Raw genomic sequence first — 22,822 nt, forward strand, 5'->3', positions numbered from 1 at the left:
GCGGCGGGGGGGGCGGGACCTGGGGCCGAGAGCGGTTCGCGCGCTTCGGGCCTAGTCCAGACTCGCCGCCGCCGCCGCCATATTCCCGGTAACGGGGGCGCGCGGCCGGGGGCCGGCTGGGCCGGAAGAGGGCTCGGGGACGGCGCTGAGGCGGGGAGGGGGTCGGTTGAGTTTGGGGCAACTGCAGTTGGCGGGCGGCGGGAGGCGCGGGCCTTTGAGGGAGGGGGCCGAGGGCGTCGGGCCGGGTCTGTGGGGAGGGAGCGGGGCGGGCCTAGCCGGGGGCGAGGACTAGGCCTGGGTGGGGAGCGGAGGTGGCTGGAGCTCCGGGAGCCGCAGGGACTTCTAGCCCGGGCTGCTTGGGGCCTCGGCAGGTGCGGCGGGCTGGGCCTGCGGGCTTCGCCGCGGTCGTTCTTCGCAGCGCCATTCGAGGGCCCGTAGGAGCAGAGGCCTGGACTTTCTCGTCGCGCCACGGGCAGCTGCGGCGCAGCTCCGGTCGGGCCCGAGGGTGATGGGCAGCGAGCCCCGCGAGCCCCGGTGGCCTAGGAGAGCGAGGGGCGGCGCGAGGCCGGGGGCGGGGCGGAGCGGGTGGGGCCGAGCTCGGACTGACTGGATGCTGCGTCTCTGGAGACGGGAGGTTGGCAACCAGTGCCCTCCTTCCAGCCTGGGACCATTATGCCTTGTAACTCTTGCTTCTTTCCGGATACCGCAGTGGCATCTTTCTTGCCTTGTCCATTCTCCGGGCGCGAGATCTTCCTTCCGAAGCCATGTCAGAAGGAGTTGACTTGATTGATATATACGCTGACGAAGAATTCAATCAGGTGAGGAGTCCTCCGGAGCAGTGGGATTTTCCTGTATCAGCCGAGGAATCACTTGCAGCAAACTTGCAGGGGTCACAAGCTCTGTCAGTGGTTGAAGATTTGCTTGGCTTGAACACACGTCTGTCAGATCTGAAATCTTCCCTCTAGCACAGACTTCCAAGACTTCTGCCTATTCCGCTTTATGTCATCTAAAGCCTCCAGGCTTAATTTTAAAAGCTTTGATTTAACAGCAAATAAAAATTAGGTTTAATAGAGGGGTGTATCAACCTGTGGAACTTGCTCCTCCAGGAAGCCAAAGTTGAACGTCAGTCTCCTGGAAGACTAGCCACACTTAAAAATCAGAATTAGGTGTTCTGTAGCATTCACGAAGACAGTGTTGATACCTGTTCCTTTGAGAGTCTCTCAAATTGCAGCTGGAGAAATGTAGTACCTCTTCCCTTCATAAGGCAGTGCAAGTATGAAAGATAACTTTAACATTTAATGTCAGTTGTTTTCAGTCTTCCTTCTTTCAGAAGTCGCTTGACTCTGCTCTTGAGAAGTCCATAGGCTCTTTAATGTTAGTTTTTTAGTAATAAACTTTATTGATGATGTAATTGGTGGGAGGAGGTAAAGGTATTGGACAAACCAGTTCAGAAGCAAATAGAGACCCACTCATGTACTCTGAGTTCAGTTTCTTGATCTCTTTATGATATGTCAAGAAAACTACACAGTAATCTCCCTTGAAACAATTATCTCATATACAGGTCAGTTCTGAGCTCTTGAGATAAGATCTCAAGAATGTTCCAAAGTTTGTATTTAAAACTTAATATCCTGCCTGGATTATTTTCAGCACTATTCTACTTGAGTAAACTGGTTTTTCCCATTTTCATCTTTCAATGGCTGTATGTAAGGACCTATAAAGAGCATTTAAAAAACAAAACCAGGCTAGAGAAGGAAAGTGCTCTGATTGGACCCTGACTTTTTTTTTTAACTTTTTATTTTGTACTGGGGTATAGCCTATTAACAGTATTGTGATAGGGAAGGGACTCAGCCACACATGTATCTGTTCTCCGCCAAACTTCACTCATATTCAGGCTGCCATCAAACATTGAGCAGAGTCCATGCGCTATACAGGATGGACCCTGACTTTGATCTGAAGCAGCAGACAGGGTTTATATATGCCGTTATGTGCCGTTTCTTTCAGTTTGCAAAAGTTGATCATTTTCCTGTCTTCTCAGGCAAACTGCAGTTGTCTACATGTGGCTGCTGATTAACTTAAGTACATGAAAATCTTTCTTTAAGTTTCAAACAAGTCAATTATTTATGGATAAAAAGAAAGACTTAGTATATTTAGTTAACAAACCATTTGCTTTCCTGAATTTTTCATAATACTTTGAATCAAGACTTTTGCTACTTTTTATGTCATTCTTGTAAATATAAGATAGCAAGAAAAAAAGGCTCCATTAATTCTTTTCTATTATTAATTTTAAAAACCTCGTTTCCCCTTAATTTCATTATCTGTGGGTTGATGACAATGCTGCTGATGATTCACTCTGGGAAATGGGTAGAACAGGGTCCTTGACCACAGGTGTAGCCACATGTGGTCTGAGAAGTGAGATTTCATAATTTCTTAAGCAGTATAGCTTGTTGATCATAGACAAGACATAGGTCTCATCCACTGAGTTGTTAGTCTCAACAGTTTGGTCTCTGGTCTCTTCAATTAAACAGGACTTTTTTGTGTGAAATCAAGTAGATATTTCTACCAAAACGACAATTTGGTACTTGGTTAAGTTGAAGAAAGTATATATTTTAAATGTCTTATGTCCTGAAGAAGGTCAAGAAAGGGTGCTTTTTCCCCCCACAAATGAGTTAATTTTTAGCAAAGCTGGTTTTAGTAGAATTTGGAAGCTGCTGGAGAAGTGGTAAAAGCTCTGTTTGACTGGGATTGTTAGAAGTAAGCTTAGATTGAAGGCCGCCAGTACAGATTGTGTTTTAGAATGTTATAGGAATGTTACTAATTCACCCCAACTTACCCTGCACAAGAATCTTGTCATGTGTACTTTGCTCCCCAGGGGACATAAGCACTGTTCCTAGATGGAACCTGTGGTGCTGACTCCAGATCTGTTCCAGTATGTGCCGCAAAAGCCTCTTTTGCAGGGGGACCCTCGGAGTTCATAGGGGCTCTCTTGGGCTGAGGAGAACAACTCGAAAAGTGACTGAAAGCTGCCATCCCTGCTGAGTGTCTTGTCTCTTCTGTTTCTTGCGCTAAGACAGGCACTTTGCACAGTATGCTCAGTTTCCTCCTTACTTTCATCAGCAAATAGTTACTGAGCTACTTCTGTTTGCTAGGCATTGTATTAGAACTAGTGAGATAAAAGGGGGAAGATGGATTTGTGTGCTTAAAAGAGGTTCCGTTCCTGGTGATTGACAGCAGTGGACAGTGATGGGGAAGGAAAGGGAGGTGAGAATTATGGAAATAGTCATTACAAAGCCAAAAGTGTTGGGCTTTGGTTACAGTTATAAGAAAATTATGTCACTTAGGGTGCTTTGAGAAAAAGCTTTATTACTGTGTCTTCCCTGGTGGCTCAAACAGTAAAGAATCTGCCTGCAATGCAGGAGACCCGAGTTCAATCCCTGGGTCAGGAGATCCCCCGGAGAAGGGAATGGAAACCCACTCCAGTATTCTTGCCTGGAGAATCCCATGCACAGAGGCGCCTGGCAGGCTAGAGTTCATGGTGTCACGAAAGAGTCGGACACAACTCAGTGACTAACGCTTTAGATACCAGGAAAGTGCTGGCAAGTAGGAACATTGAGCATTCAGGTGGGGAAGTTCTTATTTAAATTCAAAATCATGCAAGTTCTCTTTTGTAAACCAAGAAGCTTCCTGAGACAATCATAGCTGTTCCTCTGCTATAAAATGCAAACTTCTCCCTGGTATTAATTCAGTATTAAACATCTTTTTTAATCTCCTTGAAATGAAATCATTGACATCAATGCCTGTAAAATGCTGTATTTTTCACTTAATTTGTAGAATTAGATTTTGCTTTAACTGCATAAATTATTAGTTCATTTGGTAATCAGAAAAACCTCAGGTCCTTACTTGTTTTCCTGTCTTAGTCCCTTGATGTTGCTAGCAGATTTAGATGCAAATACAACTTAATACATTATTTCTTCAACAAAATCTTCAGTAGAATCCTCAGTAGGTCTGCCTTATGCATCAGAACAGTTCCTACAAAATTCTTTAAACTGAGGTTCTATGGCCCAGAGAGACCATTTGAATCTTGTGACAATTTTGCATTCCTTGAATCCTTTTGTATTTCTTGAAGTGGTAAAATAATCCATATACCGAGACTGTCATATTCTCTAAGGAACCCTGAGAGAGTAGATTGTTCACTGAGGCTTATGGTATGGGAGATTTCCTCGTGATACCTTTGATCTCTGAGCTGCCCAAGTCTGCATGTTCACTACTCAGTTATCAGCAATAGTCTTTGTATTACAACGTTGCAACATGCATCTCTGAATCACAGATGCTTCATGGAAGGATTGCCAGTTTGGTTCCACTGACCATTCAGAATCATGAGTTTACTTATTTAAGTTCTGTTTCACAATCCTTGATCAATTAAGAAAAGTTACCCTGGTTTGAAGTCGTGTTGTTTCAGGATTAGAGCACTGAAGAGGATCAAGTGGTTTCTGAGTCTTCCCTCCGCCTTGACCCATAAGAGCGAATCACGTGTAGCGCGTGAATGCATGATTTGTCCAGAGTTAGGATTGTCTGAGACTTAGATTGTCAAATATTTTACACACAAAATATTGAGTTACTAGCTGTGACTTTCTTCACCTTTTAAATTTATTATCCACCCTGTACTCTCCAGTGTTAGCAGCTCTCCATCATACTCATCCTTTTTTATGCAAGATCCTTCTTTATAGATTTGACTACCTAAGATAGTCTTCTTGTGTTTATTTACCTCCCTGATTCTTTTTCATGCTTTTTAAGTTGTCTCTAAAAAGTGTACTCTCTTTTCTCTTCCTGAGATTTTTACAAGGTTCAAACTCTTTTCCTTTGGGCTTCTTAGAGTATTTGTAACATTTGAAGTTATTTACATTATCTTGCTGTGCATGTTCTTCCCTTTTACTTCAGATAAACTGAGAAACTGAAAGATTGTTTCCAAAAGTTTCTAATGGTATGTAGGTCTAAGAATGTATTTTGTAGTGAGTCCTCTAGTTGCACTCCAGAATCAGGAATTCTTGTGATGGGGTTGAAGGGAGAAAGTTAGTGGAGCTTCCGCACCTTAGGTACATTAGGGGAAATGATTCTCCTTCAGGGAACTGAGCAAGTTGCCAAATCAGGTTCTTTTTTATTCCCTTTGTATAAATCTTTCTTTATTCCCATTTTTAAAAGACAGCAATGACATGAATGAGCTCTAGTGTCCCTAAAACACTCCAAATGTCTCCTTGTATCTGTTTTTTGGCAGTTTCATCTTTAGCACTGTTTGGATGTTTTAGACTGTTACCTGGGGGAAAAAAAACAAAACTTGTCTGATCCTTAAAAAGATCCTCTCTAAGATAACAACACTGAAAACTCTGAAATATTAAGTTCCCTCAATAGTAGTTCTTATGATTTTAGGAGTTTTGATATGTGTTAGCTTGGTTTGCTATAACAAAATACTAAAAATGGGGTGACTTATAAACAACAAATTTATTTCTCACAGTTCTAGAGGCTAGAAGACAGAGATCAGGTTTGTGTTCTGGTGAGCAGCCTCTGCCAACTTGTATCCTCACAAGACGGAGAGCAGAGCAAGCAAGCTCAAATTCTTACAAGGGCACTAATATATTTCATAGGCTCCACCCTCAAGACCAATTACTTCTCAAAGGCCCCACCTCCTAATACCATCACATTGGGGAGCAGTGTTTCAATGCGAGTGTGCTCGGTTGTTTCTGACTCTTTGTGACCCTATGGACTCCTCTGTTCATGGGACTCTCTAGGCAAGAATACTGGAGTGGGTTGCCATGCCATCCTCCAGGGGATCTTCCCGACCCAGGGATTGAACCTGTCTGTGTCTCCTGCATTGGCAGGTAGATTCTTTACTACTGTGCTACCTGGGAAGCCCTTCAAGGAGGTGTTGGGGGGGCACATTCAGTCTATAACAGTAATGTATAACACAGACAAAAAGTGTATCTCACCTATCTTTCAGAATGCACGTTCATATTCTAAATGGTTAGTATAATACACCTTATGGGTGCTTGTTCTATTTCCTGAGCTTTATGTTTTAGAGAACTTTGACTGCTTTTGTATATCATTAGACATCTCTGGTATTGTTCAGAGATGTTTCTTATATAAATGTCACGGTAATGTGTTAGATCTGCACGTCATGCACTGAAACGTATAAAGGAAAATCCCCCAGTTATTCACTTCCTTTTTATTTTATTTATTTTTTGATGGTTAATAGAAAGATGGGATTATATACTGTGAGCTTTAGAGCATTATTAAGTAGAATAGTAAGTTTTGTGTAACTCTTGATTTTGGAAATAGTATAAGATGTTGAAAATTCCATCAGTGTCAATGTGGTCTTGAGAAGCTGGCTTCCTTGATAGTAATAGCAGATGTATTTCTGTGCATTCTTGCTGTGCTGTGCTCAGTCTCTCAGTTGTGCCTGACTCTTTCCAACCCCGTGGACTGCAGTCCACCAGGCTCTTCTGTCGTTGGGGATTCTCTAGGCAAGAATAGTGGAATGGGTTGCCACGCCCTCCTCCAGGGGATATTCCCAACCCAGGGATCGAACCCAGCTCTCCCATGTGTTGCAGGCGGATTCTTTACTGACTGAGCCACCAGGGAAGCCCTGTGCATTCTTAGTGTGCTTGTTTAATCATCATGTACATTTTGAGTCTCACAGTGGATTAAAGCTAGAAACACTACAGACTCCTAACAGGGTCTTAAGAGAAACACCTACATAAACAATTTTTAAAATTGTTTTACATGGGGAAGTTTTTTGAGTATGACAGGAAGTTTTTGTGTGTTTTACAAAGTATTTGACTGTGGATTGTAAGTAAATTAGAGTGAAATAGAATGAACAAAATGAAAGGTTTTCAAATCCACCTTTTGCCAATGCCTCGTCTCTTAGGACCCAGAGTTCAACAACACAGATCAGATTGACCTGTATGATGACGTGTTGACAGCCACTTCACAGCCCTCAGATGACAGAAGCAGCAGCACTGAGCCGCCGCCTCCTGTTCGCCAGGAGCCATCTCCCAAGCCCAATAACAAGACCCCTGCAATTCTGTACACCTACAGTGGCCTGCGCAATAGGCGAGCTGCTGTCTATGTGGGCAGTTTCTCCTGGGTGAGTGTGGGTAACCACAAAGGCTTGGGTGGGCCGGAGGGAGAGCACTGGGAGGTGATGGCATTTTCAGAATCCACTGTTGCACTGCTTTGTGCTCTGATGGGGTTGGATTTCTTTTTCCTGGGATCAGGTTGGATTGATCTCTGAAAGAGAACTATCCTGAGGACGTACTGGTGCCGAAGAAAGCAATGATTAAGTGGGTAGTTGCTTTTTCTGCCATCTTGTTACCGCCCCTGACCCTGGGGCTTTATGTCTACCAGGGTCATCTGTGGGATGAGATTTCAGAGTGAACACCTTGAACTCTTGGTGGTCATTAGATGGTCCTGTGATAATGATGGGTGAGAGGGAGCAAAGACCTTGATAGCTGTAGTACACTCGGGGTAGGTGGTGATTGTTGTTCTGCAACAGTTATTGTGTGACATGTTTTGGGGCTGGTGATGGGAGGTGGTTTTTTCCAAGTTAAGAATTGTATGTACCGAGGGGAAAGTTGTTGACAGTGATCAATTCTGGCCTGTCAGATCTCCAACTAAAAGCTGCTAGTAATCAGTGTTTGAACTGATGATCCACATGGCAGTCAGAGTTAAAATAGATTTTAATTTTCTTAGTCTCAGATACGGGGATTGGGGCAGAGGTGGGTGGTTTGCAGTTCTGTCTGGGTGAGGACAATATTAAAATCTGCTCTCATTGACATCCTGATGGCCTTCTGGGTTTCCTGTGGGGGGTCATGGTTATGACTAGACTCCTGGGTTTGGGGGAAGGGTTTGGGACATTCTGAGGGAGGGGGTATAGCTCTTGACATTTCTTCCTTTTCCATCTTGCCGGCCCCAGTGGACCACAGACCAGCAGCTGATCCAGGTTATTCGCTCTATAGGAGTCTATGATGTGGTGGAGTTGAAATTTGCAGAGAATCGAGCAAATGGCCAGTCCAAAGGGTGAGGTCTGGATTTGAGAAGCCCCTTTTAGTTTGTAACCATTGAGATAACAGATCTGTACTGTTATTTTGGCCCTATATCTTAATCCCTCCCACCCTGGCCCAGTTTACTGCCTTGTTTTTGATAAACCACCTTTAGAATGGGGACCTCACTGCGAGGTAGGAGAACATCCATCCTTTGAAGGGCAAAGAAAGCTGGTTTCTAATTTGAAATAAATAGGAAAATTTTAGGCTGACATTTTTTGTTGTTGATAGTTTTGTATATGTAATATAAGCAGGGTATCCTTTGCTTTACCAAAAGTGGAAGAGAATTTCTGTGTTTCTCTCGATTGTCTAATAGATCTCACACATTTAAAATTTTTCTTCCTCAAGGTATGCTGAGGTGGTGGTAGCCTCTGAAAACTCTGTCCACAAATTGTTGGAACTTCTGCCAGGAAAAGTTCTTAATGGAGAAAAAGTGGATGTGAGGCCGGCCACCCGGCAGAACCTGTCACAGTTTGAGGCACAGGCTCGGAAACGTGAGTGCGTCCGAGTCCCAAGAGGGGGTACGTGGAGACCATCTGTATGAAGGGGGGGTATTTTGTGGGTTTGTTTTCTGTGCTGTAGGCTTGGCCTACATTGTGGAGGAGTTTAGGGAGGGTGGTAGTGATTATGGGTGGCATCATGGCAGTAGGTGAGCTAAGAATGAGACTTACGTGCCAGGAGTCAGGTAGTCCAGGTTATACATTTCTGCTGCTAACTCATTATGTGACCTTGGGCAAGTCACTTTACTGTTTAAGGCCTACTTCCCCATTTGAACTGGACACAGTGTATAAAGTTCCTGTCACCTCTGAATTATGTGTTTCTATTTAAAAAATCAGTATATAGCAAATGGACTTACTTGTAAGACATATCTCTCTATCGAATACTAAGCAACCACAGTAAAATACAAATATGGTGCATAAATATGGCTGTAATCTTGTTATAAACATACATTGGAAGGGTACTCTTTAAGGAATCGACCAAAAGAAATGCTGGAGAGTAAAAATTTAACAATGTTTCTCCAGCATTGACCAGGGGGGTTGGGTACCCTTTTGATTACCTGCTATTTTAGTTTGCTTGGCAAGTGTTTCCTGTTAGTAGAGGATGTTGCATCATGCCACATTAGCCTGATGATGGTATGCCTTAAGCTCACTTTACTCCCTTTATTCTAACCCTGTTCTTACCAAGCCATCTTCTACTAATACTAATACTAATACTGATACTGATACTAATTTGGTTTCCCAGCTAGGGTCTCCTGCTGGGGAGAGAATGCACTGACCAGCTGACATGAGTATTCCAGTCTGCTTGGCAGTTGTATTTCTCATTGTAAATTTAAAAATTGGCATTCTGGTTTAAGAATCAGTCTCTTGTGAGTTTGAATAGTGTGAATCAATCTCCTAGGGTCCAATCACCCCTGGGCCACTGTTAAAACCAGTGTCTGAACCTGTGAAACCTGGGAACCAGCTTTGGATTGTCATGACTTCACAAGGTGCAGCTACCCTGCAAGGCCCTGCTTGAAACAGCCAACTGCCATTACTTGCCTTTTAACTACAGTGGGGGTGATGGCAAAGTTTTGTTACCTACTTTCTGTAACTGCGTAAGTCTTTCTCTCAAAATAGTGCCTTGTGTTGATTGAGTAGTCTACTGGGACCTTGGATAGATAGATTGAAGGTGGAAATATGGTCACTTAACTCTTGCATAGGAACAACTATGTTCTTATAACTAGATTGAGAGCCTAGATGAAAGTGTTGTGAGCTCCTGTTGATCTGTGTTAGAAGACACTACTTTTCTTCCTTGAAAATGTGAATTTTCAGAGTCCATTCTGTTTCAGAGTCTTTGTATGATTCAGCCCCCTTCTGACTTCCGTAAGATGTATAATTTTACATTTGTGTTGAACACCTAATTGTTTTAGTACCACTGGGCTGTTTACTCCTGGGTTTTACCTTTCTTTGCTGGAATGATGGTGGTGATGGAGTCTTGTTTTTCTGCTCTGTCATGTTGATATAGTTGGACCCTGTTAATTCACTCAGTACAGCTGGTTGACATAGTCTGCTTAAAAATGGTTGCTACTGTTGGGATTTGTAGCCATAGCTACAAAGAAAAAAAACTCTTGCTGTTGTGGGAACAGTACCTGGGAAGGTAGCTAACTTTCAGGGGATTACACTTGCTAGTATTCTTTCTTCAGTTTGAGAGAACTCAGGGAAGAAGCATGGTGCCATGTGTGTGAGACATGAAAAGCACGAGAATGCTGTGGTAGGCACTGGTGATATACTACTTAGAGAAACCAACGTGGTTGCCAAAGGGATTAATTCCACTTAATGCTTTCATCAGGAGTTAGGGTTTACTAACAAGTTTTTGTTTAAGGAGCACTCTTCTTTTCTGCTCTCCACACTTGTCTTCTGATGGCATCTTTTTACATCCAAGACTCCCAAGGCCATGTGATCACATTCTTCCGTTGGATTTCACATTAACCAGGCTTAGAGTGGACTATTAAATTGGAAAAAGGGAACAAGTTTAACCCAAGTGACTCGACGGTATCAGAGCCATGTTTCCAGCTGTATGCAGAAATGTTTTGAGTCCATTTTGCACAATAACATACCACTGAACCATGATCATGTTCCTAGAAGGCTGCCCTGTGGGGTAGAAGGTTTGGACTGTTGAAATATAGTGGAAGTTTCCCAGATTTCAGACATGTTTTATACCAAGCTTTTGCAAGGAGTCCTTGATGTCAGCTGTGTGCCATCTGCTCATTCTATGGGCTGATCTTTTCTTGGCTTATCTCCCACTTTCTCTCGTTTAACTTCCAGTCTTCCACTTTTTGTTCTGTGTCTCTTCCTCATCCCAGTTACCACTTTTGGTACTTGGATGGAAGAAGTGTTGTCCCTACCCTGCCTGTCCCTCCTTTTCTCCAAATTCACTGGCCAAAGTGCCAAGGTAAAGAGAAAATTTCAACTATATAGCAGGATAGAAAAGGTTAACTACTACAAGCCCAAGGAAAGAGTCCCTGAACTCCTTCCAGAGAAAATGAGATTTTTAATCTGCTTCAATCCAGCTGAACAGTAATGAACATATTTCAACACTGTCGTTTTTCTTGTGGGTTATTAAAAACTTTCTGCATTTAAAAATAGAAAACAAATTTAAGGATAATTTAAATGTGGAACACTGAGAGTTCTAGATAAAGAGAATTCTTTAGCACACAGAATTTAGGGTGGTACTGCTTTCTGGGTTTATGTCTGAACTAGGCTGCCTCTGACCTTTCTGAGGCAGTAGATGATTTTACCTTCTTCCCTAGCCACCTGTCACCTTCCTTGGTGTGGTATCAGATGACTCTTGCTGACGGATGAACTCATCCTGTGGTTATGTTTAAGGCTTGGGCAGTAACAGTAATTCTTTTTTCTTCGTAGGAATACCTCCACGGGCCCACTCCCGAGATTCTAGTGATTCTGCTGATGGACGGGCCACACCCTCTGAGAACCTTGTGCCCTCATCTGCCCGTGTGGATAAGCCCCCCAGTGTGCTGCCCTACTTTAATCGCCCTCCTTCAGCCCTTCCCCTGATGGGTCTGCCCCCACCCCCCATTCCACCCCCACCACCTCTCTCCTCAAGCTTTGGGGTCCCTCCTCCTCCTCCTGGCATCCACTACCAGCATCTCATGCCCCCTCCTCCTCGATTACCTCCTCATCTGGCTGTACCCCCCCCTGGGGCCATCCCACCTGCCCTTCACCTCAATCCAGCCTTCTTCCCCCCACCAAATGCCACAGTGGGGCCTCCACCAGATACTTACATGAAAGCCTCAGCACCCTATAACCACCATGGCAGGTAAGGACTATCTTCCTTTCAAATCTGAGCCAGGCATAGCAGGGTAGACAGTGTGTTAAGTTTATTTTGTTCTCCCCAAGGAAGTAAGTGAGCACTGAACTATTGTGTTTTTCCCTTGTGGAAATTCTGTTGTCATAGTATCGAGTCCTGGGAAATAGTTAACTACCTGTTAGAGAATGTTTTTATTTGGTATTTGTTTGCATCTTAACCTCTCACCCAAAGTGTGTCCTTTGTATCCCTTTTTCAGGTGGTCAATTAAATTGAGTGCTCTGAGTCACTGTTATGAGTGCTATGAGTGTCTAGCACTATGGGGTCATGCCAAAATTATAAAAGTATATCACATAAATCCTGTCTTTGAAGAGAACATGAACATAAAAAACATGTGAACAGGCTGAGAATCATTTAAGACAGCATACAGGAGAGTGTAATTAAATAGCATAGTACTCTAGAGTATGGTAAGATAACACTGGGTGTGGGCAGTCAGGAATGATGTTTCTCTGTATTTCTGTGTGCAGCCGAGATTCGGGCCCTCCGCCCTCTACAGTGAGTGAAGCAGAATTTGAAGACATCATGAAGCGGAACAGAGCAATTTCCAGCAGTGCCATTTCCAAAGCTGTATCTGGAGCCAGTGCAGGTAACTCATCCTTAGCTTTGCTGCCTTCTGCTTACTTTTAGTTTTGTCGTTTCCATTGGTAAGAAATTCAAGGTAAATTGGAGCACTGGTAGATTCTCAAGAGTGGCACATTTTGAAAATCAGTAATAACCTGGTTTTGGGCTTTGGGGGAGCTCCACTGGTACTGTTTATTTAGCCTGTATCTAGACGTGCCCCATGAAAACCAACTTAGTGCGTAGAATATAAATAACTAATACTGTCTCATTGTGGTGTTTCCTGCTTCCTGGAAATCTTGATCTCAGTGGTTGATCACTGGGTCTAGTGTCTGTGTTTTTAGAACTGGGTTTTTAGAACTGATGATGATTGATATGGAATCTGATTATATTTGAGGATCGAGGCAGAGCTGATGGCCTCCATGTAGCCTGTCCTAGAAAGAGACAAATCTGTTGGATGTCATCTTAAGGCATGATACACCCTTATAGCTAACTTTTGCCCTCCTTTCAGTATTAAGTGAGCAGAACCAGAAGCCATACTTTGGTTGAGGAAACAGAGAGAGAGAGCTGAGGAAACAGAATCTTTGGTTCCTAAGAGAAGAGAATATAGAGAGTTTCCCGGTTCTGATCCAAGTTTCACATTATAACACTAGTCATATTCACTTCTTCCTGTGAGTTTCCCATATGAATGTAGATATAGATTGTCATATCTAAGAAATAACTATTTTCATCCATTTTCCATAATTTCTCGTCTGTACTACGACATCTGTATGCAGAGTAAAGACAGAAAGCATGTATATATTCTCTCTTTTTTCCACTGGAAATCTTCATTGACATCTGAGTAAATCTCTTTAAGTTAAAAAGTTATGTATGCTCATTGTAGAAAGTCAGATACACAGAGTATAAAGGAAAACAGTCATTGTTCTTCTCCACCAATTCCTTCACATTGAGATGATCAGTAAGTGAACCTCTGTCTCCTCCCTTTCTTTTGTTCTCATTTCAGTCATTCAAACCACAGATATTTATTGACTGCCTACAAAACAGGCAAAAATTCCCTCCCCTGGTCGAGCCAAAATACCAGCATTCCTTGGCCTCCACAGAATTGCAGTTCCTCCACAGTCTGTTTTGTTCTTTACTACCCTGCACGAGAAAGCTGCTGGTCCTGTCACTGGGCCCCTGCCTGGTTTCATGCTTTCCCTGCATTATCTTGTCTTTAAGGCTCTTGCAGTTCACGAAAGCTTTAGTTAGGAAGTGTGCAGGTACCCACCCCGACCACTATCCGTGAGTCTGAGTATTGCTCAAATGGGTGAAGGAGCTAGTTCTTCATGGCAGCATAATTTAAAATGTGTGTGTGTGTATGCACACAACATAACGTGTTTTAACTATATGTTACCTCTGTGTATATACGTATTTGGTTATCGATTACAAATAATTCAGACAGAACTATGCAGTGTTAATAAATGAAAGACTTGTGTACAAGAACTGTCAGACTACCATGCACAATGTAGTTTCTGTCCTTCAGATTTTTTTTTCTTTGCATATAGCATCAAATATATATAATTTTGATTGTTTTTACAAAAATGGAATACTGTTTCATAGCTTTTTAACAATATTCTGATCATCTATTATATCAACTAAAATCTAACATTTATTGAGCCCTTACTGTGTGCCTGGCACTGTGCTTAAGTGCTTTACATGGATTGCTTTGTTTACATACAGATTTATTACCTCTTGCTTTTTAACAACTATGTAATATTCTGTAGAACCAGTGTTCCTTAATTTATATAGCCAGACCCTATTGAAGGAACTTTTAAGTTGTTTCTGATTCTTCAATACAACAAATGATGCTAAGATGAACATTGTTTAAATTATATACTTGTGAGCAGAAGTTGAAAATTTTTAGAATTGATAGGTCAAAAAGTGTGCACATTGTTTATTATAATGGGTGTTGTCAAATAGCCTGCGGACAATGACATGCCAGTTCATACATCCACTAGCAGTATCTAAGAGCATCTGTCTGATTCCAGACCATTGGAATATTGGTTCCATAGTTTTATACTTGCCGCTTCTGCCTCATCCACTATACTGTGGTTCTGTGGGACAGCTAGTTACTCTTGGTTTGTGTCCTCCTGAGTTCTCTTTTTCATCAGTTAGTTTACTGCCTCTGCTCATCCTTGGCCTTTCCCATCCATCCCCTGTCAGGGGATTACAGTGACGCGATTGAGACGCTGCTCACAGCCATTGCTGTTATCAAACAGTCCCGGGTCGCCAATGATGAGCGTTGCCGTGTCCTCATCTCCTCTCTTAAGGACTGTCTTCATGGCATTGAAGCCAAGTCTTACAGTGTGGGTGCCAGTGGGAGCTCGTCCAGGTGAGTTGATAATTGCTCCAGCGGCGGCTAGCCCTGAGCAGCATTTTTCCAGGGGTTGGCAGGGGGAGGAAAGGAACACAGGGTATCTGGCAAGGACCTGGCTGAATGAGCAGACCTAGCCCTCATGCCTTTAAGGGGAAGAAATTGATCAAATGTTTACATTAATAAATGTTGTAATGTCTGAAATCTGTGTTGGGTGAGGCAGTGGGCTTATTTAGGAAGAAAGACCAATGTAGTTAAGAATGTGGGCTTTGGAGCCATACATTCTTGGATTTGAATTCTGCTCCTAACTATCTGTGTGACCTTGAGTGTGAAAGTTACTTGACTTTTGAAGCCTTATTTTTCTCATTTTTAGAAAGAGGACAGTGATAGTACTTATCTTATAGATCTGTGGTAAAGATTAGGTGAAATAAAGCATGTGAAGCTCTTAGCACTGTGCCTGATACATTAGTAAGTCTCAACAAATTTCTTCTTACTTTTCTTTAAAAGACTAGTCCTTAAAGAGCTAACATCCTCAGACAGTGGGCCCATGATAGAGTAATAGAGGAGTGGTCTAACAGTAGGAAACACCAAAGCACCATGTTCTTGGAAAGAATGGGGTAGGTCTTCTGAGTGAGGCTGAAAACAATCTTTCTAATAGGAAAAGACATCGGTCCCGAGAGAGGTCACCAAGCCGGTCCCGGGAAAGCAGCAGGAGGCACCGGGACCTGCTTCATAATGAAGACCGGCATGATGATTACTTCCAAGAAAGGAACCGAGAGCACGAGAGACACCGGGATAGAGAACGGGACCGGCACCACTGAGAAAGGTGGGACAAAGCCCCGTCGCTGGCTTGTTGACGATCTCTTATGAAAGGAAAAACATTGATAGTAAAGGTTTCTCTCCCTCCTTTTAAAGCAGGTACAGGGGATGGGAGGGACTTCGATTTACGTAACCGGAAACTCAGGAGGGCAGATTTTCTGCTTGTTTGTGAGATGTCTCACCTTGAAATGGACCTGAGATTAAGCTATTTTTGCTTGATTTTTGACTGCTTTCACTTGACATGGTATAATGGCTAAGAACACAGTGTCTGCAGGTTACAAATCCCATCTCCTCCAGCCGTATTACTTTTTGTTCCTCAGTTTCCTCATTTGTAAGTGAAAATAATAAAAAACAACTGTCTCATTGGATTGCTGAGTATTCAGTGAGCTAATTCCATGTAGAGCTGTCATAGTATCTGTCACATAGTAAGTTCTCAATAAATGATAGCTTTTGTTACTGTTATTGTTATATTTTATTTTTTGCCCATGCCAGGTGTGGGATCTTAGTTCCCTGACCAGAGTTTGAACCTGTGCACCCTGCATTGGCAGTGCAAAGTGTTAACCACTGGACCACCAGGGAAGTCCCTCACTGTTGTATTTTAACCCCACCAAACTTTCAAATGAAAAAATCAGGGAAATTGGCCAAGACAGAAAAAAGAAAAGTAAGACCATTGCCTACTTGTAAGTTTTAAAGGTGCAATATTAATAATTTTTTAGAATTAATATCTATTTTAAAAGATTTTGAAAATCAGGATACTTTAGTTAGGAGAAAGCGGATCTGAAAAAAAATTATCTTTAAAGCTTTAGAGACCATGTGGAGGATACTTCAGTGGCAGGATATATTTTGGAAAAACTTATTGACAGCATTTTTTTTTTTTAAATCAAAGCAAAAGCCAGGAGGGTTGGGGGCAGGGAACTAAATATGTTAACTTAAGTAACTGAAAAGTTGAGGTAGGCTTGGCTGGATCAAGGGACCTTAGCTCATTATTTTCATTCTCAGACAGGCTCCAGGTTACATCCCACCAGCTTGGCAATCCCACCTGAAAACAAACTTCCAACAAAGATTGTTTCTGGTACATAAGCAAGCAGGAGCAGTTGTTGCCTCTTGTTTCTTTGGAGATCTTTAAAAGTAGTCTAGACTCTGGTGGGGATGGTCTGTTTGTGGTTCCTGAAGGCTGTTGCATGACCCAGGTGACTTTGCGGTCTCTTCTCAATTTTGTGGTTTCACATCAAGTACATTAGGAAAATGTTCTTGGTTTTGGCCAATTTGGTTGGTCTGAAGTCATGGTAATTGAGGAAAGTGAAGAGTTGGAGTAGTTCTGTTTCATGTCTTTGGGGTGGATACATGGGCGACTGGATGAAGAAGGGAAAAGAAGCCCTTCCTCCTGCTGTGAGTGCCTGTCGTTCACAAGCAGTGGCTGGACTACAAACTGTTGCCTAATGATAACCTGCCAAACTAATGTGAAAGGAGTCTTGTTATATTCAGCTACTGCCCTCTAGTTTGTTGTTTGACATTGTCTGCCATTAACTTAAGCAGAGGGACTTGTCTGGTCGTCCAGTGGCTGAGACTCTGTGCTCCCAACGCAGGGGTCCCAGGTTTCATCCCTGGTCAGGGACTTGGATCCCGCATGCTGCAACTGAGATCCGACACAGCCAAATAAATAAATGTTTGGTTTTTTTTTAAATTAAGCAGAGTTGTAGTTGGGAATTCTTTTTGTCTTTTTTTGTAGAGAGCAGATATATGGGGAAATGAAGTTAACTAACATTTTTTACCTGCCTCCCTTCTCTGTTCTCGTTTATTCCACAGTCTTGGAGTGCTTGATATTATAGAAATCTAAGATACCCCTCAGAAAATCAGTAGTTAAGCTGTGGGTTCTAGATACTTCTTTCTAGATTTTGCAGTAGGTTGAGTTTTGAGAAGTGCCCATATATCTTCCAGAAAAGCAGGCTTCAAGAGAGGTGGAGCCCACAGATAGCTTTGGCCTAATTCAGTCTCGGGGTGGGCGGGAGGGTGGATTGCATGGGTCTTTTGGTCGAGCTCTTCCCTTCCGTAGCAGTAGCAGCACGTCCCTGTCTTGTTGGAGCTCGCACAGTTGCTAGTGTTGCTTGTAGGTTCAGTGTCAGTCACCATCCTCCCCCATTCCTGCAGCCCACCGTGTGTGTCCTGTGCAGCTAGCTAGAATAAGAGTGACCAGGGGGGTGTTACTTGGTCTGTGCAAAGCATGGGGCCACACTCAGCTTCATAGTCAGAATGTGTAACTGCACGTCACTATTCTTGGCGGCTTTGCTCGTCTGACAGCCTTTGATAGAGAAATTGTGAGATCCACTGATCATTAGAATTTTGGGAATTGAACATCTGAGCCTGAGACTTTAAAAGCTGTCATCTTGCTTCATTTTATCCACCTGGAAGATGGGAGTTTTCTTCCATTATGGGATGGTTCAATTTGGATATCTCTGAAAAATCCTGTAACCCAGTAGTTCCCAGAAAACAGTCATTTGGCTGGTGCAGGCCTATGACAGATGAGGAAAATTAACTCTTGAGACAGGTTTTCTAGTTCCCCAGTTTTCCTGGTCATCCTTTAGAATGTTGGTTATTCCATCTGGATAATTAGTCTCATTTATCTCAAGAACTTACAAGCTCTGTGCACAATACCTTTTAGTTATAAAAAAAATAGTATTTATACTGTATGGACAGGTGTTCCTGAGACCAAAGGGTTTGTTCCATCTAGAGCAGCAAAAGACAGCAGCCTTTTTTTTGTTTGCCCTTCCTCAGGATGGCCTCGACCTCTGAGGCTTAAAGTCTGATTGACCCACTTTGGCCTCAGTCTATTCAAACTTTACCACCAAAATGGAGCCATAACCTCTAAGAAGTGGGTGCTATTCAATTGATCCTTGAGCAATGTAGGGGTTAGGGGAGCCAACCTCTGTGTGTTGAAAATTCGAGTATAAATTTACAATCAGCCCTCCCATTTCTATGGTTTCGCATCCACAGATTTCAGCCAACCTCAGATTATATAGTACTGTAGTATGAATTTATTGAAAAAATTCTCCATATATGTGGACCAGTGCAGTTCAAACCTGTATTTTTCAAGGGTCAACTGTAGTTTACTTCTGATGCACTAGTTATCCTCTGAGTCTTGTTTTGTAGGAGCAGTTCCCAAATCACATCTCTTGTGGTATGTGTGTGTATGCTTTGGAGTGTGAGGATAGTCTTAGGTAGTCTGTGGCGCTGACTTTTTGTAGTTGTTTTAAGACATTATTCCGCTTGATATATATTATTCTCACTTCATTGCTATCCTCCTGATCCAGTGAAAACTGAGCATTCTGTTCAATTTTGGTCTAATACAAAGGTTCGGAAACCCATATGATATGAAATTGAGAAGGCACTGAGGGCTTTCATTTTCTCGTATAGAAATTGAGAAAGATACCTGCATACATAGATGTTTAGAGAAACCAGAGGCCATGACACATTCTGAGGACCCCAAGCTGAAATAGTGCCATTTCAGAGTGTAGAAGCATCAGGCAGCTTATACGTGTAGTTTTTCTTTGGCTAGCTCCTCCATGTTCCATAAGTGCATACATTACGGTTGAGCCTTTGCGTATAGGCCATGTTGCCAGCTCGGGCACTAGTTGAAATCTTCAGCCCGAGTTTCATTCCCCCTTTTCCTTTTCACCATCAGTTCTCTCTCATATGGTAGGATTGCCAGGCTGCCCCCTGCAGATCGGTGTCACAACATTGGAACAAGGGCTGTGGACTGAGGAGCTGAAGTTTGGTCAGGATGTGCAAGTGATGTAACCGTGCTTTACGGTTGAGCAGAAGGTCTTAATTGTGCTCTTAGTTTTCTTGGATGGTGACTACTGATTGTTTTCTTTGATTTCCATGCTCTGCTTTCTGTTCTGGCCAGATCACTCCTGATTGGTGTTAGAATGCTTCTTGGTCCCTCCCCCACAGCTGTCATCTGAGGGAAGACTTAAAATCTCTTGAGTTTTAGTACAACGTAGAACATCTCTGGCTCTATGTGTATATCTGTGTGTATGCTTCTTTAAAAGAAGGAGAAAAGTTTAGTTTTTCCTGTATAAGTGCATGCTCCCTGCTAGGACCTCTTAGGTATTTGGGGGTTAATGGATTTGGTTATGTACACGCTTGTTTTCTTAACCACTGTACCTCCCATTTCCAGATTTTTCCCCTTTCCCTTAAGGTAAGCTATGACTTGCTCAGAATAGATTTAAACTCACCATGCTCCCTTACAGCAGCTTTTCTTGAAATGTAGTAGTTTCCATACTCTTCCAGCCAAAGTCCCCTTTCCAGTCAGACTGCTTTGATTCCTCATTTCGTTGTCAGTGTTCTTCCCTCTAACCTTAAAGTAAGATGTACTCCTTTTTCTTCTATTCTCCTCCAACCATGCCCTCACTACTCACAGTGCCAGACATTCCCAGACAATTCTCCTGTTTTTTACTTTCCCACGTATGCATTCTCTCTGTCTGCATCCCCTACTTCATACGTTTTAACTTTAGAAAATGCCACTATAATTTATTATGAGCCCTTGTTAATCAGAAAGTAACCTCTAACTTGTGCTTTCTTTCTTCCCTTCTGATGTTCTCATTACAGGAGTCTGGTTGGAAGCTAATGTTTTTTTAATGGACTTGCATCTCCTCACCTTGATCAGGACTAAAGGACGGAGGCCGCTCCACCCCTTCCCCTTCTCCAAGCCCCTAACCCCTCCAGACACCCAGGGAATACCCTCTACCCTACAGGATTGAAGATTGCCTGGCAGCCCTCCCAGTCCCACTCCTTTTTGCCAGGGTAAAGAACCTAAAGACTTCATGTGGTTGGGAGGGTGGAAGACAGGAAGAAACCATGTCCAGGTCCCTGGTCTCCATAGAGAATGGTGCTTTGTCCAAGGAAACGTATTGAGTTTCTGATTCTCCAGGAGCAGTTCAGTGGTGAGGTTGATGGGAAGAATCCTTCCCGAAGAAAATGGATCCTCCCTGTGGGATCTAGGAGAGTGACTGGGTGTGCCAAATATGCCCAGGGTCCTGCCCTCAGCACTAGGTTTGATGGGGCCAAGAGGGTCCAAACCCCTTGCTAACATACCACTTCTTTGTTTAACTCCTTTACCTTCCCAGCCCTTTGAGGAGGGACCATGGGAACAGAAACTACTTCCTGGAAAGCTCCTGTTCTTGCTTTTCCCTCTTACATATTGACGGTTTGTTTCCCTAACCTCCCGGAGGGCTCAAACCCTTTTAACTCCCTGCTGCCCAGCCTCCTCAGTGGACTTGCCCCTTCTAAGCAGAGAAGGCCCATGAGGTTGCTGTCTGCTGGGGCGTCTGGCGGAGCCCATTACCATCCTCTGCTGCTTCTTGCTTGGTTGCCTGTTGCAATTACCAGCTCCATCAACTAGATGTTCCCTTTCCCTGGGGCTTTTCCATTTCACATGTGGAGCCCTTCCCCCAAGAAGGCAGCTTCCTTGTTTTAGAGGAAGGTACTGCCATTGGGAGTTGGGGATGTCGGACCTCAGCAGTGAAGAACCCTCGTGAAGTACTAGGAATGGGGAAGGAGGCAAGTTGGGCAGGATATGGCCTACTTCCATAGGCTTTTCTTTTTTCAGGTTCGATGTGAGCATGGGCTTGCATCCTCCAGGTACATACTTTTACTTATTGTGGGATAACCTGGCACTAGTAAGTAAAGTCACAAAAATTTGGTATTTTTTCACCTTTTGACTTAATAGCTCCCCTCGCTCTGCCTGGAGGTACTTGCTGCCTCTGATAAGGAGCAAGGAAGAAGTGGAGCCTGACTTGAATGAGCTCAGCTCAGAATTCTAAGGACCACCACTCTGGGGGCCATTTTCTACACAGGCAAATGGAATTGCTTTTCCCATAACATCCAAATTGTGATGTGGTTGCTGCTGACAGAAGCAGCAGCAACAGGGTCCTGCAATACCCATGGGGCGACGGATGCTACTTCTACTTGCATCTATAAGGGCATGTGACATCTAACAGGAGACGTGGCATGTGAGATGTAGGGTCACTGGAGACCCTTCTGGCTCAGAGGGGAGAGACTGAGTTGGACCGAACCCTTCCTCTGTTCCCTGCACGTTTCTGAGACAGCCCTCAATCAGTCACTAAGGGAGTCCCCCCAGGGTTGGAGAGGCACATTCCCTTGGGACAGAGGCTACCGGTTGTAGCTTTTTATCCCCTGTCCCCCAACCCCATCCCCGCCTCCACTTCAGAATATGGCACCCCGCCCAGCCAGCCAAGTGTTAAGTGATGTGCTTATCCTCAAGAGCATCTCCGGGTGTCTTTTTAATGTAGAGAAAACCAAGTAAGGTGACAATTTACGGCGAAGAAAATATATATAGAATACCAGAAAAGCCGTTTACCCGGAGAATTTTTTTTTTCTCCCTATTTTTTGTTTTGTTTTTACTCGATGACACAATTTTTAGTTTTATTTCCTGATAGCAAAAGGAAAGAAACCCAACCCTCAAAAAGGCCATGGCCCCGTCCCCCTGTTGTTGGTGATTTGTTTGTCTTTCTGATAGGTTGAAAATTGTGTAATAAACTTGATGACACTGTCAATCTTTTATACTGCATTGTATTTTTTTTCCTTTTGTAACAAAATATTTTTAAATAATAAATGGGGTGTGCGCTGTTTCACGGATTCCGCATTGCATAGATTTGTTGAGGTGTCTGGGACATGGGTGCGGGCTGATGTAGAGGGAGGGGAGTGAATCCCAGAGTTCTCAGCTGGAACTGGACTGGACGGTGGGTGTGCAGTGCATGTGGTACACCTAGGAGACCTCGTGTAATACTTGGGAGGTGCCCCTTGAGGTTTAGCTTTTTTTCCTTAGCCATCTAAATAGCCTGATTCTAGGTCATCCTTTATCCTTCAAGATTCCTAAGATATATTCTCAGAATAAATGTCCTACCTTATACAGTTGAGTTCTGATGTCATCAAGTTCATAAAGGGAAGAATCCTCTGCTAGGAATTAGCAGATAAGCTGGCTAGTGCTTCCTTCCACTGTCTAAATCTATGACCATGGACAGGCAGCACAACTTCAGTCTCTCACCTGCAGGATGAAAATGATAGCCGTCCTGCCTTCCACACTGGGATGTTTTAAGCGTCAGCAATAACAAATGGG

The 22,822-nt window shown here is 43.3% G+C and overlaps 1 protein-coding gene across 4 annotated transcripts; it reads left to right on the top strand.

The window, feature by feature from the left end:
- The first annotated feature begins 5 nt into the window (after positions 1-5).
- CPSF7 (cleavage and polyadenylation specific factor 7) lies at positions 6-22,259 on the top strand. 4 transcript variants are annotated; one of them, XM_081536711.1, is made up of 10 exons: positions 6-161; positions 710-818; positions 6,917-7,135; positions 7,964-8,067; positions 8,439-8,611; positions 11,492-11,906; positions 12,422-12,540; positions 14,715-14,883; positions 15,524-15,691; positions 20,293-22,259. In XM_081536711.1, exons 2-9 carry the CDS (start codon positions 765-767, stop codon positions 15,684-15,686), a joined length of 1,416 nt encoding a protein of 471 aa, XP_081392837.1. In that variant the 5' UTR covers positions 6-161; positions 710-764; the 3' UTR covers positions 15,687-15,691; positions 20,293-22,259. The 4 variants fall into 4 exon arrangements, with proteins under 4 accessions (XP_081392837.1, XP_081392839.1, XP_081392836.1 ...); XM_081536713.1 differs by having other exon boundaries at positions 8,439-8,584; XM_081536710.1 differs by having other exon boundaries at positions 6-88.
- Positions 22,260-22,822: the final 563 nt, after the last annotated feature.

Source organism: Giraffa tippelskirchi, chromosome 10 (assembly GCF_054371585.1).
Source record: "Giraffa tippelskirchi isolate mGirTip1 chromosome 10, T2T-mGirTip1v1.2.pri, whole genome shotgun sequence".
NCBI classification, from domain to species: domain Eukaryota; kingdom Metazoa; phylum Chordata; class Mammalia; order Artiodactyla; family Giraffidae; genus Giraffa; species Giraffa tippelskirchi.

What these genes read in the sequence shown, in the direction of transcription:
- CPSF7 (XM_081536711.1), top strand. Translation starts at nt 765, where the DNA reads ATGTCAGAAGGAGTTGACTTGATTGATATATACGCTGACGAAGAATTC. An exon ending in ATGTGGGCAGTTTCTCCTGG is followed by an intron (nt 7,136 to 7,963) that starts GTGAGTGTGGGT and finishes TGCCGGCCCCAG; the next exon opens with TGGACCACAGACCAGCAGCT. An exon ending in CGTCCGAGTCCCAAGAGGGG is followed by an intron (nt 8,612 to 11,491) that starts GTACGTGGAGAC and finishes TTTTCTTCGTAG; the next exon opens with GAATACCTCCACGGGCCCAC.